General features: G+C 42.9%; 2 protein-coding genes across 2 annotated transcripts in view; both read right to left on the bottom strand.

Moving 5' to 3' along the window:
- Positions 1–2,074: 2,074 nt before the first annotated feature.
- Positions 2,075–8,586, bottom strand: LOC126382912 (tubulin beta-2A chain). Its single transcript, XM_050033168.1, has 4 exons — positions 8,406–8,586; positions 7,918–8,026; positions 6,561–6,671; positions 2,075–3,504 (listed from the first exon to the last, which is right to left on the bottom strand). Exons 1-4 carry the CDS (start codon positions 8,460–8,462, stop codon positions 2,420–2,422), a joined length of 1,362 nt encoding a protein of 453 aa, XP_049889125.1. The 5' UTR covers positions 8,463–8,586; the 3' UTR covers positions 2,075–2,419.
- A 2,386-nt stretch (positions 8,587–10,972) lies between these two features.
- The window catches only part of LOC126382909 (solute carrier family 22 member 23-like), a 59,561-nt gene continuing 52,369 nt past the window's right edge, over positions 10,973–18,164 (bottom strand). The window contains exons 9-10 of the mRNA XM_050033165.1: positions 16,356–16,479; positions 10,973–15,536 (exon numbers count right to left, since the gene is read on the bottom strand). Coding sequence (XP_049889122.1) covers positions 13,994–15,536; positions 16,356–16,479 — 1,667 coding nt within the window. The 3' untranslated portion in view covers positions 10,973–13,993. The remainder of the gene's footprint in view (positions 15,537–16,355; positions 16,480–18,164) is intronic.

Here is an 18,164-nt window from a genome sequence, read left to right as displayed (position 1 = left end):
AAGAGTTATTTATTTGCTGTCACCGGGCACCTTCCTGGTTACTTGGAGGTGTGTCAATCTGATGCCTATCAGCATTAAAATGCAATACATCAAGATTTCATGGTGGCTCCTGCACTTTTACGAAATTCAAACCAAACAAGAAGTCAATTTTAGGATTACATGGTTTGGTTTGATTTATGGTTTGACTTTACATATTGCAAAATGTATCTTAGGGGTTGCTATTTCTCATCTTAAGGGAATTCTGTGCATTAGTTAAAGGTATGTTTGGCCTTAACAGAGGTAAACAAGACAGGCGATTTAAGGACAAGGCTGGGGAAGTCTATATTTTATCACTGTCAACTTGTCTGTCTGTCAGTACTTTCTGATTTCCCTACTCTGTCTGTTGCACTTACCTACAATCCCAGTAATTCCTATTGAATATGTATCTGTAGAAAAGGCAAAACAGTTCCCTAAGGGCCTCTTCACACCCGAGAATCCGAACAAAGTTTTGCATACATTTGATCCAATTATTTTTAATTTCACATTGCAATTATGTAAGCACACTCAAGATCTATGCATGAAATCAAGGCCTACCTACATGAGCTGCCTCTCCCTGTACTTGACATTGATTGGTCTGTACACAGCTCTCCTGCCTCATCCTCTCGAAAAATAATTGAAGTGTTTCCGTGAGTCTTTTCCAAATGGCTCTTTACAAAGTCATCTCCTCCTCTCCCCACATGCTACCACAGCTCATTTTGTTCTGTTGCATTGTAAATGGACAAACGGAAACATACACCATACATTTGCTACCACTTGACAGCTAATTTTCCTCTGCTCTGCTCAAACCCTCACACACACTACGCACTGAGGCACTGCACTACTCTTATCACTTGACGATAGCCAAAACTTCCTGTAATTAGTCCAAAAGTCTAAAACATCCCAAAAATGTTTTCACACCAGAAACAAACCCATTATGTCTCAGATTGATCTAGACAGAGATTTTTAAGACCAAAGTTCAGCTGTTTTAGGTTTAGGGGAAGTTTCATGCCTGTAATTTTCTACGTCTTAGAGTGCTTTCCAACCTAGAGTTGTCTTGCTTTGGTCCGAATCAGGGACTAATTCATGGAGTTCGTGTTTTCACGGCAGCATTTCCAAGCAGACCAGATTAAATGCCTTGTGTGAGAAAGCTGCTCTTGATTGGTCAGAATTTTCATGCAGGAAAAATCCAGGAAGTAAATCAAACGTTGAAGAAGAGTACACTTGCAAGATAAATGTGACACTTTCTAATGTCACAATGGAGGGACAACTACGCAGGTTGATTTTAGCGCTGCTCATCGTGGACTATATTGCTGTCATTGTTCATTTTAGTCAAACCATACAGTTTGAAAACGAGGTGCGGCTCCAACTAGAAAACAATGTTTTGATGCATTGGATGTGCTGAATGTGCATATTAAGGCAGTACAGGAGGAGGTGCACATTAATAATCCTCCAGGACTGTAACACGCTCATGTTTAACCCAAACAATGTGTCATGTGACTGCAGTTGGTTCAGATCCAGGTGGGAACACGTTCTCACCACAAACCAACCGCACCAAAACAACCGGACTGAGAACTTCTTCAAGAGGTGGTCTCTGTCCGGTTGTTTTGGGGTGTACCCGAGTGCAATTGCTGTGTTCACATCTGCCCAAATGAACTGCACTTAGGGGGGCAAACGAACTTGAGTTCAGTTGAACCGAACCAAACAGAACAGGTGTGAAAGCACCCTTAAAGTAGATGTGAAAAGGCCCTAAGACAGCACGGCACTGTGGTTTCTAGCAAAGACTACTCAAACAGGAGTAAATAGAATATTTGTTGTGGACTATTTTCTGCAGCAGATTTGGTGTGCTAGCACATACTGATTGCATTAAGACTGTGAATGTGGAACTGACTCAGAGTACCACGCTTATTGTAATGTAAGAACATGTCACCAGAGTTTTATAGTAAATATATCACATATTACATTTAAAACAAGGACTTATGTTGCAATAGCTTCAAAGTTATCCACATTTACACCTGTGTAACTATCAAATAAAGACATGACGTCAAGTATTGACAGGACTGGATCTTTTATTGGAGGTTTGAGACAGTGAATGTATGTTGAAGTAAATGTTACAAAACTGTATTTAGGACAAGACTGTACTCATTTTGACACTGGCAAAGCATGACTTGGAAAACCAATTACTATAGTACTTGCATATTTTTAGGTTCTAACACCACTCGTGATCTTCGTCAGTATAAGCCATATCTATATTAGCTAAACAGCTGTATTTCATCATGATCTGCACAATGTAGTTACACACTTGCATCTCTAGAATACTTCTTATGATCTCACTGTGCTGTCCAACGACAATGAATATTTTGAGGGACTGTTTCACTCAGAGTGTCATGTCAGTGTTTTACAATCAGTGGCGAGCGTCATGGCGGACCTCTTCCTCATCCTCTATTTCATCTTCTTCATATTCGCCCATCTCATCAGCTGTGGCATCCTGGTACTGCTGATACTCAGACACCAGGTCATTCATGTTGCTCTCGGCCTCGGTGAACTCCATCTCATCCATTCCCTCGCCGGTGTACCAGTGGAGGAAAGCCTTGCGGCGGAACATGGCCGTGAACTGCTCAGAGATCCTCCTGAACAGCTCTTGGATGGCCGTGCTGTTGCCGATGAAGGTGGCAGACATCTTGAGGCCACGGGGAGGGATGTCGCAAACTGCGGTCTTGACATTGTTGGGAATCCATTCAACAAAGTAGCTGCTGTTCTTGTTCTGCACACTCAACATCTGCTCATCCACTTCCTTCATTGACATACGGCCACGGAAGATAGCTGCCACAGTGAGGTAGCGTCCGTGACGAGGGTCACAGGCTGCCATCATGTTCTTGGCATCAAACATTTGCTGTGTGAGCTCTGGCACGGAGAGGGCGCGATACTGCTGACTGCCCCTGCTTGTGAGGGGAGCGAAGCCGGGCATGAAGAAATGCAAGCGGGGGAAGGGCACCATGTTGACAGCCAGCTTTCGGAGGTCGGCGTTGAGCTGGCCAGGGAAGCGGAGGCAGGTGGTCACCCCACTCATGGTGGCTGAAACCAGGTGGTTGAGGTCTCCGTAAGTAGGCGTGGTCAGCTTCAGGGTGCGGAAGCAAATATCGTACAGGGCCTCGTTGTCGATGCTGAAGGTCTCATCAGTGTTCTCCACCAGCTGGTGCACAGAGAGAGTGGCGTTGTAGGGCTCCACCACAGTGTCAGACACTTTCGGGGAAGGCATGACGCTGAAGGTGTTCATGATACGGTCTGGATACTCCTCGCGGATCTTACTGATGAGCAGTGTGCCCATTCCAGACCCTGTGCCTCCGCCCAGTGAGTGGGTGAGCTGAAAGCCCTGGAGGCAGTCGCAGTTCTCGGACTCCTTCCTCACCACGTCCAGTACGGAGTCCACCAGCTCAGCTCCCTCAGTGTAGTGACCCTTGGCCCAGTTGTTTCCTGCTCCACTTTGACCTGCATGATGCATGCAATGTTTAAAGAGAAATTATGTTGGACAAATAATGGTGCCACTTTCTGCTCAGGCATAAAACAGTTTTATAAGTTGTACCATGTCTTTATCAATGGATTGCCATAAAAGTGTATACAGACATTCATGGTCCCGAGAGGATGGATCCTAATGAATTTGGTGATCCCCTGACTTTTCCTTTAATGCCTCCAGGAGGTTGACAATAGTGGTTTTGACTGAAATGTCTCAAAAACTACTGAATGCACTGCCATGAAATTTGGTATGGACATTCGTGTCCCATTCAAGATGAATTCTAATAACTTTGGTGATCCCCTGATTTCATGTAGCGCCATTACATGGTCAAATTTTCAAATTGCCTAATACATTCCCGTCAGCCGCAGCTGTACTGTGTATTTAGCACCAATTAGAAATGTTATAATGCCAAAACAGCCAAGTCGCCAGAGGAAAATGTTAGCATCGTATGTTTCTGCAAACCACCATTATTTTACATTTGTACATTTCATATCAAGACTTCTAAGGGAGCGATCACACCGAGATGAAACGCTAGAAAGGCGACGCCAGTAAAACCATTGTTTTCCTATGATACGGCGCGTCTGACCGGCGTTCAAACGTCTTTTTAGACGGGCGTTTTTCCGGGGTCCATGTCATTGGTCCGACAGCCCATTGGTTCGACATCCCATTAGTCCGACTGTCCGCGGTGCTGAACGGCTCGTGGCGGGCGTATGGTGCGCCGCGACCGGCTCTGGGTCAGCTGGGAAAGGCTTGAGGCGGAGCAGGCTCACGGCTTATGTGTTTGTCACTTTCTTTTTCATTTTAACCCACACCATGATCTTTTCCTGACCCTAACCAAGTGGTTTTTGTGCCTAAACCTAACCAGACCTTAACCACAGGGCATCATGATGATTTCGGAACGGACTTCGGAACAATGGGTTTAATATGGTCGGAACAATGGGATGTTGAACCAATGGGCTGTCAGACCAATGGGCAGTTCCCGTTTTTCCGGCGTCTTTTTAGACGCGCGTTTTTGTAGACGCTTCTTTTTAGACGCGCGTAGACGCTGAAAAGTTAAAATATTTTCAACTTTTTGAGTGTCAGACGCCAGTAGCTAGCGTGCATTGAATAAGTGCTTCCAGCGTTTCAAGCGTTTTTGAAGCGTCCACATCTCTAGCGTCACATTTCTGTGTGATCGCCCCCTAAAGTGACATAGGGGAGCGTGGGGCACAACCTAACTCGAGGTAAATTGTAACATGGACTTTTTATGTGGTTACACAGGGTCGATTCTTTCGTGCTTCCGGCCAGTTGACCACAATACCACCAAACAGTGACCCGTGAAATTCCACAGAAATTGATGAGTGTCACTGGAGTTCAGTAACAAAGTTTCCACCCAACATCAGTAAATTTCTTTGGCATTTTTGATAACTGAGCTGTCTATGTAACTCATCAAATCCAACCATATATTATTTTAATAACTGTCTTGTTGCATAAAACTATGTAACATGGTGTTATAACTCGGCCAAGTTATAGCACGTTAACTCTATTTTTGCGCTTCAAACTTATGTTCAGTTTGAACTAATGTCTTTAATTAAATGAGATATACTTTGTATTCTTAATTTGTCGTTGTTGTAATTATCTTATTGACACACATTTTCACAGTCTTGTCAACATTCATACATTCAATACTCATATTTTTTTACTCATATTCCACGTACATTTATTGGTCCAACCATTGAATATCAATGATAGGCTAACCGATGGATGGATACCTGTATGGATATATCCTCCCCCTGATGTAGATGGAGAGCTATAGTATATAGATGGAATTGTACTGAATTAATTGTGTTAAACAGACTCTGTCACCAAGTCTTACAGCCGACCCTCTGCCTGTTAGAATTAACCCCACCCATAGGGTACGTTGTTATATTTTGCTTCATTTCACTTCTGCCAATTCTTGATGTGATGTGAGATGTGCATGTTGTTAGAATAAAACAAAAAAATAATTCATTTCAAACAGTTTTAATAATTGGCCCACACTAAAATGTGTTAGTTTGTGTCCCACTGCTAGCATGTGAGACTGCAAACCACTGTTTGAGACCGACAACAAAACTGGGTGTTTGCACCATAACATTATCTTTTTCTAACCATAACCAAGTGGTTTTTGTGCCTAAAAATGTTAACCACAGCATTGATTTTTTTAGTTTCAGCATAACACTTTACAAATGTTGCATTTCTGTGGTTTGCAGAAATATACAATGCTAACATTTATTCTCGCAATTGGTTTTGCTAAAAAGCTAAACTATATGGTGACCATGCTAAACAGTATATCTCCTAAACATCAGCATGTTAGCATTGTCATTGTTAGCATGTTGCCCTGCTGACTTTAGCATTCAGCTCAAAGCACCACTGTTCCTAAGTACAGTGTGACAAAGCTGCAGCATGACTGTAGACTTTTAGTGTTTGCAACCCTAATGGTATTCTTCTTAATGTCTTACTACTGATTTACAAAGCATTGAAAATCATGTATCAACCATTAATAAGGCCATTTGTTACACATATTCATAGCTACCTTTGTCAAGTATTTCTCGTCACATCATTCAATATAAATGAGGAAATCCGAAATTTCAACATCATCAGTAAATGTACTTTTAGTTCTTTAGCTCTATTAGACATGCTAATTGATATTTCTGGTAAACAATATTTCTATAATGAGTCATCCTGTGGTGGAGTTTATTGGCCCCTGCACCCTCACTTGTGAGCAGCACTGCAGCATCACCTCCTAGTAGATTTATTTTCTGCTGAGTCACTGCGAGAGCTGTCTCAGTCTGACTCAGCTGCGCACAGACAATGCATCACACCACTGGCACATCGCTGCAGCAGCTACGTGCTGAAAATATACATTGCTGCACAGTGCTCTCAGGTGAAGCTAAGTCCAGCCTGACAGGACATGACAGCAGCTGCTGACACACACAGACACACACACACATAATGTATGTGCAGCTGGTTCAGGGTCAGTGCTGGTGACATGGTGATTTATTGTTACACTCACCAAAGACAAAGTTGTCAGGCCTGAACAGCTGTCCAAACGGGCCGGAGCGAACCGAATCCATGGTTCCTGGCTCCAGGTCGACCAGGATGGCACGGGGGACGAATTTGCTGCCTTTGGATGAAGAAGAGCAGAGGATAGAGGAAGAGAGAGACAATGGACGGAAGGGTGGAGGAAGATATCAACAGTCTCAGTGTGATGATGTCAGAATATTTCTAGTGAACCATGGAATTATTAAGTACGCTGATCCAAAAGGATATAAATACAGCAGTGTTGTTTGCCAATGTGATCTTTTAGATAAACAGTCTTTTGTTTACAGGGTACTACAGCCTGTCCTCAAAGCTGGATATCTGAAGACAGCATGGTGCCTTCGATTGTTTGTTTCTTGTCCTTTACTTTGTCTGTAACCCTTCTTGCAAACAAACTGCTGCAGCATGCTGCACTGCTTATTCTAGACCGGTGGGGCTGACAGAGTGCTGAGCTCTGCAGAGTGCATTCAAACAAAACTGCATTCTTCCCCTACCCATACCTCTTTGCAAAGTCTTAATGTTACTTGTGTCTGTAAATGTCTCCCAGTGTACTCTCTTAATGTGAAGGAGACATTAAGTCATGGGATGCTTAGTCAATCCACACTCAATAGTGACCCAGTAGGTGACACTGAAGCTGACATGCAACATGGAAACAAAGGATCAATAATGCTTGCTGCTAGGCAAAATGTTAGCAGCAGTAGACAGCAACAGTGAATAAGCTGTTTAGGCCCATATGCAGCTCCGGCACAGGCCTTTCATTTACGCAAAGCCGATGAGTGATCTCAGCCCTATGTGAGATCTGCGCCGACTTGTCCTTCCTCCGACAGCATCAGTTCACAGGCTGAGTCACTAGACACAAAGCTGCGTGATTAGTGAATGTCGTCGTTTGACTGCTCAATGCATGATGACACGCAATGCATGGGGAGTGACCTTCAACATGCCACGCCAATGAAAATCAGATACTGAGATGAGACCAAGGCACAGTGAGGGAAGGGGGGGGTCAGCTATACAGAGACTGCAGATACCTGTGCTCCCTACAGAGTGAGACAGAGAGAAGGAGAGAGAGAGAGAGAGAGAGAGAAGGGAGATATTTTAGCAGATACACTGTCCTAATTTTCCCCTGCACTCATACTGGGACCTACTTTCCCCTCTGCAGCTAAATTAGTGACATGAGCATACTGTTGCATTTAAATGAGGTCTGTGTAGCATAAGCATTCATGCAAGAATAATGAGCAATGGAAACAAAGCTTAATGTAGTGGTAAACTATTCAGATGCAAACAAGTTGTTTATTAAAAACAAACTTTCACTTTTATTTGATTTATTTTTTTACCTGATGCCTCATTGTAGTAGACGTTTATCCTCTCCAGCTGCAGGTCACTGTCACCTTCGTAACTACCGGTGGGATCGATGCCATGCTCATCACTTATCACCTCCCAGAACTAAGATGGGACAAACATGATACATGAACTCAAGTTGTTGTGGTCATTTAACAATATTTACAACATGGTGTGAGTTAAAGCGCGTGCGTCAGGTCTTATTTTAGTAATTGCGCATCTGCTTGGTGACACAATGACACGAGGGGGGCCACATCACGCACGACCCAGCTGGACCGCACCCTTCACAGATATAAACAATTACTAATCCATCTCAAACTTTAAGAAAAATCAGACATATGCATTTATATACGCCCAAAACGCCAAACTAATTACCTAATGACGCGAATCGGTGCATTTTTCAAAACAAAAACAACACATGGCACAGTCTGCATCACAATTATTATTATTTTTACCCTCCTAAATTGAATGATAATATGTATACCTTCGCCCCAATCTGATTTCCACACTGTCCAGCCTGGATGTGAACGATTTCCCTCATGATGCGCTGCGGATGCGGGCAAAGAGCGTCCTGTCTCGACTTCACCGGCGTCCAGTCTTTAGTCTCTTGCCACTGTGTTTCTCAAAATCTGCACTTGCCTCATTTCTAGGGCGAGTGTTGAGCCGGCGAGATAGATAAACGTGCTGCTGGTCAGATGACGTTGCACGCGGCGCAGCATCCACATCCCTCCCAGCCAATGGGAGCGCTCCGGTTTGATGCAGTGGGCTAGAGGATTATGCCGCATCATCCCCCTGACATCACCCTGTCCCATGCAGGGAAAATGTAGCCTGGACTGAGGTTGTTCCATAAAAGCCAGAGTAATGGTTTCCGTGCCAGGAAATGTAAAACTTTAGAAGTGCAGTAGTGATTCAACATACATTAGGCAGGAGCAACTATAAAGTGTTTAAAAGAGCCTTTGCTTTGAACTCCAGGTTGAGACATTTAATTTGATATTCTGATTAGTCATATCAACCCTGACTTTAAACTTGAATATTTCCATGTTGTATTTTGAATATTGCAAATGATCCTTTGAGTTAAACAAAATGCTACAGCCAGGGCCGGATTAACTCGCATAGGGACCCTGAGGGTAAAAATGAGCTGTGGGCCTCTACTAAGCCCCCAGCATCACAGAAACCAGCCAGTATTTTTCACTGCCACCCTGTCCCAGATCTGTTTTGTGTCATCTGTAAAAATTTTAACAACTTTGTGCATAAGTAGTAACTTACTAGATTCTAACACAGGGGGCTCTAAAAGACAGTTACTCAAGATTGGGTAAAAATCAGGAGCCACCCTGGGTAGCGCTCTTAGTTTGTGGTGTTAGCCATACTAGCAGTGTGGCTCTGGGGCGGTGGTTCTCAACCAGTGGTCCAGGGACTCTCAGGGGTCCTTGAGTGAGTTCCACGGGGTCCCCAGAAACAACACATTCTCACTCTGACCTCATCACATATTGACGTTTGGTCATGGATCTTCCACGTCCACATATGACGTGAAAGGTACCCTGGGTGCGTTGGTTGTTGACGTTCTGAGACACCGCGTCAAGTTCTGCTTGTTACATGCATTGTCTTCTTTCAAAATACTAACGGAAATTTACCGTTTACATTCAGTGCCTTTCAAAATAAATGCACTACATCAGTACAACAACGCAAATTGACTATATTTTTTCCTTCAACAACTAACCCACATGGTTAGGTTTAGAAGAAAAGAACAGGGTTTGGCTTTATAATCTTGTGGGACACAAACACAGCTCTCCTGGGTAAAAGTCCGTGTTTGTTAGACCCATCCACCACCTCTCCCACCTGGCCTAGTCAGACTTTTGCCACCTTAAATTTGTTGTCGTCCCGTCACGTTCCCCCTGACGCTGCCGAGTGCTGGCGACCGTCCGCGTATCATGCCGACATTAAAGGATGGCTTTTTTCGTCAGTGTCTGATGTTGCAAGTCACTGCCCAGGCACCGGGCTTCGACAACTTCAGAGTGAGACCAGGCTCCCAGAAAATGGGGAGTCTTTATTTTCACCATTTTTTTTACTATAGAAGTGAACACAATGTTGTGAGAGCGACTATTCCGATCATAGGTTTCACTTCCTCTAATCATATCTAACCATATCTAACAACCAAAATCTTTTTAGATCGAGATCCCTGAAGTGTTTTTTTCTTAAATAAGGGTCTGTAATGTGTATCAATTCAGGGGTCGTAAAAGGTTGAGAACCTGCTCTAGGCAAGGCAGGCTTGGTCTGACTGTTCCATCGATCTTTTGGATGGATTGCTGTGAGGTTTTGGTCCCCAGAAGATGAACCTTAATGACTTTGACAATCTACTGACTTGTAAGCTATCAAACCATGTGCTTTTGTTGCCGAAACCCAACCACATGCTTTAGTGGTTGAAGGCAAAAAAACACTAACACTTGACACACCATCCCAGAACGTCAACATCCAACACACCCAGGGCACCTTTCACGTCGTATCTGGACGTGGAAAGTCCATGACCAAACGTCGATTTGTGACGAGGTTGGAGATTCCAAACCTACGAAACTAATGCCACTCACCTTGTGTTAAACATGTTAAGATGGTGAACATTGTACTTGCTTAACATGAGCATGTTAGCATTGTCATTACGATCATATAAGTATACTGACATTAGCACTTAGCTCTGTGCCTAAACATCCATCATGGCTATGGACTCTTAGCCTCGTTAACTGTGCTTTAATGAGGCAATTTACCAAACAAATTTGTAATTAATCATATCACTGTGAAGTAACGGCCACACAGAAAGCTTCCAGGGCCCCTGAGGGTCAGGGGCCTTTGTTGGTAATCCAGCCTTTGAATCCATGTTTGATGACTAAAATAAAAGTCTAATAGAAAACAGATGCACTCTGTGTTTTCTGTACTTTAAAAGGTGCTTTGTCCTTTTTTAAGAAACAAGGCCTCTAGCCAGCAGTAAAAATATCTGACTGTTGTTTTGCCTGGAATCTACTTGTGAAACGTCATAAAATGAAGCACTCACTGATATCAATGGTTGATCAATAAATAGTGGTTTATTTTAACAACAGGTATGGCTTATATACAAGTGCATTATGTCTGTTAAAACAAAAACAAAATGAAACCAAACAATCAGAAATTATAAATGGTACAATCCATGGTTTTTACATTCATTCAAATCTCCCGTCAGGAGATTCTGAGTCGCACGGTTGAGAGAAGCAAAACCTGAAATGCGTACACTGGGGACTTCATGTCTCTGAGAGTTTTATCTAAGTTCAAAACTATTCATCAGTCCATGTTATGATCTATGATCCTTCATCTTATGCTGGGCGTGTCCACACATTTAGCCTACTATTTACAAAGGCATAACCTTTTTTTTTTCGTCTTTTTTTTTTTTTTTGCTTTTCCACCAATCACTGTCTCCTAGTCTACCCTATCGCTGGTGCTAACATTGCTTTGGATTGCTTTTACTGATTTTTACTGTAATTGTACTCCAGATGAACGACTCCCATCAGCACCGTGAAATAGCTGCATTGGGAGCTGTGGAAATGGAAGCAACAGATCTTAGAGAAGACACTGGTTGTATTGTGCTGTGTCACTGTCTTTACACCGGTGTTGCATGGGGTTTTGGCAATACACAGTTCAATTCCTGCAATACGCACACTGAGACAGACAGACCAACACTCACAGACAATGAGGACTCAGAGTAATGTGAAGCTACTGACCACTGCAGTCAACCCACTTTTTTACTGCAGATGCCAAGAATTTCTTATTAAATCCAGTGTCAACACCCTTTTTCCACAAAGTGGATCACATCTGGGTCTATTGCAAAAGTTAATGTACTAGTAGTTTCAAAATCCCACTCCATTTCCCTTTTTTTTTTTTTTTTTTTTTTTGAACTGTCAAGACGCCAAGCTCCACCAAAGTTGACATCACATGATTGCAGGGCATTGTGCTTTGAGGCTTAGCAGCATGGCATGTTAGACACTAAATGTTTCTATGAACCGGAACACTAAATGGAAGTTTGTTGACTTGATCCACCGAAAGATCGATAAATTGAAGCTGCATTTGAGGAAGAAAAAAAAAACACAGGCAGGTTTGCTCAATCATTCAGCCTCTGTCAGTGCACATAGATGAAAGCAAAAGAGGATTTTGGTGAGTAGAGTACCTGTAAGGTTCTTCTTAAGTGCACCACAAGATGGTGTGAATAACACAAGTCTGCTGTTGTCTTTGACTCCTGAATGACACCTTAATAGATCACCAATACTCCCTGTAGAGATGTAATATGATATACTGTGAGTTTTATCACATTTCAAAATGACAAGACATCATTCAGTTGGCTCCTATGTTGTGCAGTAAAGTGTAATTATTATTATTTTTCATTATTACATTGTAAACAGTGGTCTATCCGCAGTTGTACATCTTTCTCCGACAAATATTACAACCTCAAATAAGTGTAACTACACCTGTCGAGTTACACACAAGTCAAGTATAACACTGTCCACACATGGACACAGGCTTTGGAAGAGAAAGTGCCTCCTTAAGCAAGAGTTTGTCAATTTAAGATCATGAAGAGGTTAATCTACCTATGAATGAGGGTTTGACCTGTATTTTAAAATGTCATTTTTGACATGTATGATGTATTGCATGTTTTTAAAGGTAAACTTTGTTGTGCATGTGAATGTATGAGCACGCTGACATACAGTACATAAACTACGTTAATGCCGGAACATGATTTGGGAGAACACACGGAAGGTTAGCGATGACAGTTGGTTATCACATCGAACATTTTGTCATCCAATGGTTTCGTTTCAAAGATAGCTTCTGTGTGTTTTTAAGGTTTGCATTTTAAGGTTTGTTTTGCTGACACGTTCACAATTATTTTTCATGCTTTGTCCCAACTGCAAAGAATAAAGTGGCATCACACTGAGGTGCCGCAAATACTGTAAGAATGTAGTATAGCTTTGTACAATAAGGGCACGCCATGGGAGATTATTCAAAAATAATACTTTCAATTAAAAAAAAAAAAAAAAGACTGAAGCCCAACAACTAATTATGCAATTACTTACAATATCACATTTACAAATAAAAGCATTTGCATACCATTAATTCCATTGACTGAAACGATCGGACAAATCAAAGTTTCTTCAGAGCGACAAAATATGGTTCATTCTTTTCTCTTAATTTAGCAATCTCATTTCTAAATTCTGATTTATCAAACGGTGATTTAGCTTCAGTCTTTTATTAATTTGATTAACAATTCAATTATTTTCAATTTCTGAACTTCGAAACAGGGTTCACTTTAATCCACATACAGTCGATGGCAGGGGAATGCACCAAACAGGCAAATACTGTATTTATACTTTTTTTTTTTTTTGGCACTATGTCTACATTTGATTTTGGTCAGAGTAGTTTTTGGCGTTGCATTTAGAAAAATCACTCCAATTTGGATTGTTTACCTCTGCAATGGCAAAAAATATGCTGTAACATTCAGTTTCTTTTTTTTTGTTTTTTTTTCTGTCCATACAGGTAAGGCGATGTTTTTATACAAATATGTTAGACGGACATTTCATTTGAGCAAAAGTACCAGTGATTCGATTTTTTTTGTTTTTTGTTTTTAAGCATCATCGTATTTCTCACCAGTCCTCTCAGTGATTGTGGGTATAGTTGCAAGTCTCTTTAAAACGACAGACAGTGATTTCCCATTCATTTACATCAAAGAAGTTTATAGGCTGGTGATTTCCAGTGACATTCAAAAAGAGCAGAAGATACTGTCACATTGTCACAAACCAGCCTCTGGCACTCTCTCACTTACGTGGTCTCATTTATTGGCTAAATGCAGGAAGGGTCGGGGGGGGAGGCAGACATTGAGAAACATACAGCATCTCCATAAGACATGTCTACTCAACTCCAGGTGGGGACAGTCTCTCAGTAAGTGCCTGAAGTCTGAGTAGGACAGTTCACGCCCCCCTCATCACCCCCTTTGGGGTTATTCATGTGGCATGGGCTGCTTCCTCGCACAACCGTAAAGCTTCTCCTCCTGGTTGCAACGCTGGATCATAATGACGCCACACCATTGACGGTGTTGTTGTCTGTGCTGGCACTGTCCCTAAGGGAAAGCATGCCAGAGTCTATGGGGGAGGAGACGGTGCAGTCCATTAGAGAGAGGGGAGTTGCTTCTGTAGAGCCTGAAGTTGGCGCTGAATCTATGGCGAGGGAAGCAGCTGAATCCTGCGTGGGCTGAACAGTCAGAGTGGTAGATTCTGGAGTGGAAGTGTGCACAATGTCTGTGACAGGGAGAATGGTAGGAACCGGTGCAGTGGTGTTGACAGTATCTATGACAGGGGGAGTGGAAGAGGGCTCTGGAGGCGTATGGCCTGAGTCAATGGGTGGAGGGGGAGTGGGTGAAGGGGAAACGGTGATTGGGCTAGGGGGAGAAGGAGAACAAGGAGATATTTCATTGACACAGGGAGAGGCGGGGTCCAACTGCGGCGACTGGGGGTGTATGACAGGAGGTATGGGGGAGTCTCTAGTGGGAGGAGTAGATGTAGAATCCTCTACTATTTCTAAGTGGATGGGAATGTCAGTGTGTGCGCTAATGGGGGGTGGAGCATCAGAGGAAGTGTTGTCTATGAGATCTGTAATCGGAGCAGAGGGGGTAGGGGATGGAGGAAGGCTGTCATGCATAGATGGAGTAAGGGAGTCCTCTAAAGTGGCATGAGTGGGCTCTAGCAAAGGTGTGTGTGGGGCGATATCGTTGATCTCATGTCCCACCGGGCTGGGGGATTCTAACGTGGAGCTAGGCGGGGGTTCGATGATGGGCGTGGTGCAGATCAATAAGGAGGCAGGCACAGTTTGAGAGATGGGGGGAGTGGAAGGTTCTAATGAAGGGAAAGGGGTAGCAACTGACTCTTTTGTAGGTGAAGGACCAATGTCATTCATTTCAAGAATGACAGGATCCGTCAATGGATCAACAGATTCCAGGACTATTGCTGGAGGTTCTTCAGCATTGGCTAAAAGTGGGTCTGTGACGCACGGGGGTTTGTGTAAAGGAGTGGAAGACAGCAGGTGCTCTTTACTGACATGTATGACGCTGTCTTTACCCAAGGCTTTGAGGGGAGTCATGGACAAAGATGAAACAGAGTGACCGTTGGGGTCTTTAGGCTCAGGCTTGCCAGGATGAACCTCCATGAACGTGGGAGCCAATATATCTGCGACCGACGGAGCGGTCAAATCAACAGCTGAGGAGGCGGTGGAATCCATAGTGGACGCCGCAGTGGCGGCTACCTCGTGGAGCGGCGTGTCATGCACCCTGGTGTAGTCCCTGCTGCTCTCAGATTGGACCAGCAGGCCCTGCTCCCCAGGTTTCCTCGGAGGAATGAAAGGTTGACGGGTGTAGCTCTCGCCATCGGCCAGGGTCTCAGGGAGGGGCTGGTAGCGTGTCTCAGGCAGCAGGAGAATGCAGATGATGCAGATGAGAGTGCAGCAGGCAAAGATAATGTGGTGAAGAAAATAGCCCTTCTGATTGTGGAGCTCCATGATGGGTGCAGTCAGCATGCCGAAGCCAGCGCTGGCTAGGACCAGACCCAGCCCGCCACCCCTGTGATGAGATGGAAAATGTTATCACATGGTAGGATTAAGGATTTATGACCACACATACCAAAAACCCTCATAAACCTCCTAGAAAGCAGCCAAAGAGAAGACAGTTCACTACAATTAAAGTAAATCATGAATTATATGTTGTTCTCAACTGTCACCTAAATCACTTCTATAAAGGGAGGATCTCATGTTTGGCCATGAATGCCTCTGTTGACATATTGCTGCCATTTTAGCATACAGCAGCAGAGAGTGCTGCAGCACCACCAAACGCCCTCCTCTACATGCAGTCCTTTTCCTCTCCCATGATTGCCTAAAAGCACCACCAGAGGGCGCCCTCAGAGCACTGTCAGTAGAACAACACCCCTTACATAACCCCAGATAATGAACATCCAGTGCTGTGTCATATATTCTCAAAGGGGATGGCTAATTTGTACAAGATGTGGATTACATTTGACACCAGACCGTGAGAGTCTGTTCAATGATTTCATACCGTCCTTTAACAGGAGGTGGAGCAGCTAATCCATCTGCAGGACCATGTGATGCTATGGACACTAGGCACTGTAGTAACTGAATTATAAACTGATCCAGATATTATAACAGGTGTAGAAGGAGCACTTCAAATTTCTACAGCACTTCTCAACCGATGGCTTGACGATGCTACGTGGAGCAAGTGTGAACACATTATGGACTAGTTGCCCACATATGTAATGACAAACAATATCCTATACATTCAAAGCTGAAACTCCTCAGGAGTAAAGCACATTTTTCCACATTTCGTCCCCCTATAATAGTACAGTCCCGCTAGTTTCAGTGGGCCTACCTGATCACAGTGGGTGTGATCTCAGCACAGAAGAAGATGCTCAGGTTGCTGACTGCGTGGGAGGAGAACATGCCGATGATGGAGAATGCGATGGAAAAGTTCTTATTCAGCGTCCCTGTGTAATCTGTAAAAGACATATGGAAATGAGGACCGGGGCAGGGGCACAAGATACAATATGTTCAAGTCTTGCAGTAAATTATTGTGTTTTACAGATGATCTTGCAGCATTTCAGCCCCACTAAACATCATACAAAGAAGAGATAAAGGATTGCTAGGAATTCAAGGGCTGAAAATTATATATGGACGCATGGAGGCAAAGAAAGGCAATGAGATTTTGAATTTTTCTAAGCTACCAAATTGTGAAGTTTAATCACTATCAGTGTTAATTTCGACAGCTATTTTAGATTTAGTCTTGAGACGAAAATGCTTATTAGTTTTAATCACAGTTGGTTTTATCCTTCATAGTTTTAGTCTAGTTTGAGTCGACGAACACTCATGTTACTCAAATGTTTTAGTGGCTGAAAACTCAGAACATTTCAGTCGACAAAAATTAATTAATTCATTCATTCATTTTAGTCATTACCTTTAGTCAATATGTTTTCTATATGTTTTCTTTTTAAACTAATCCACTTAGGCTAATTTATGTATCAGAAATTAAAATCAAGGTGACAGGTTGAATACAAATTTAATTTAGACAAATCTTTCTACAAACACAAATAATTTCAAATAAACTTTCAAACTGTCATTTTTACAACAGTTTCTGACAGGTTTAAGGGCTGATTTATGAGCACACACTTACCGATCATCATTTGAAAAGCTCAACATCTATTTATTCTCTCAAAAACTTTGACATCATAAATAACTAATCTGAGACACCTAGGATTTGTACCCAGGTTCACTGTAAACTCTGACTCTAAGAAGCAGAAAATAACTAAATTTCAGCCTGAATTCTTTCTTAATATGCAATATTTTAGTCTGGAGGTTTAAACTTGTGTCCCTTCACAGAGTTGGTGATTACAACTGTAAATAGCATCAACCCATAAACCTTTTTGAGATAGGCTGGACTGAGTGGAGTCCTTCAGGGATGAGCTGTGAAGTCTGGCGGCCGGTGGCTGCTAGCTCCGCTGCCATTCAGCAGCTAACAGCCACCGCTGCAACTGACCAACTCCACAAATCCATTTAGCCGCTCCACCATCCACAGTCAAACACACATGACTGATTATTTACTGCTGAATTACAGTTTACAACTCGCACCAATGGTGGTCTGCTGTGAGTGCTTTCACTGGCTAGCAAAACATCCTGGCGCAGACTATTTACTGGAGTTTACCAGCCTGTCGCTCATGCAGCATTTGAAGACAATTACAAGCACAGCTGTTCTTGGCTTTCAATGTCCGATTGTCCACCATTAATTTTGTCACGTCTCATCTTGTCTTCGTCTTAGCTTTTATTATCAAGATCTATTTTTAGCTTGTCATCGTCTCGTTTTTGTCACGGAAAAAGGTCTTTGACGGAAAATTTTCGTCATAGTTTTCTTTAACGAAATGAATTCTGCTACTGAAACATTTTAGTTTACATAACATCCATCTATTTTTTTCAAAGTTTTTGAAGTTTCAAGATTTTAAAGGGCCAGTGTGTAAAATGGGTTGAAAACAGTGACATCAGTGGTCAAATTCTAGATTGCAGGGCTCACTCGCTCACCCCTCCCGTCAGGTAAATGACGGCGGCCTCGTAGGGACAAAAAGCCTTGCGCACGAGTTTTTCAGGAGTAGGTCTATCTAGCGACGAGGTGAATGTTTATTTAGAATTCTAA

This window comes from Epinephelus moara, chromosome 21 (assembly GCF_006386435.1).
Source record: "Epinephelus moara isolate mb chromosome 21, YSFRI_EMoa_1.0, whole genome shotgun sequence".
NCBI classification, from domain to species: domain Eukaryota; kingdom Metazoa; phylum Chordata; class Actinopteri; order Perciformes; family Serranidae; genus Epinephelus; species Epinephelus moara.
This window is presented reverse-complemented; position numbering and strand designations above follow the sequence as displayed.

Bases quoted from the DNA above. Each gene is read 5' to 3' on its own strand.
- LOC126382912 (XM_050033168.1), bottom strand. From the start codon at position 8,462: ATGAGGGAAATCGTTCACATCCAGGCTGGACAGTGTGGAAATCAGATT. The intron at 6,672-7,917 runs GTAAAAAAATAA...CTTCATCCAAAG, and splicing joins CTACTACAATGAGGCATCAG to GCAGCAAATTCGTCCCCCGT. The intron at 3,505-6,560 runs GTGAGTGTAACA...TGCATCATGCAG, and splicing joins GCCTGACAACTTTGTCTTTG to GTCAAAGTGGAGCAGGAAAC.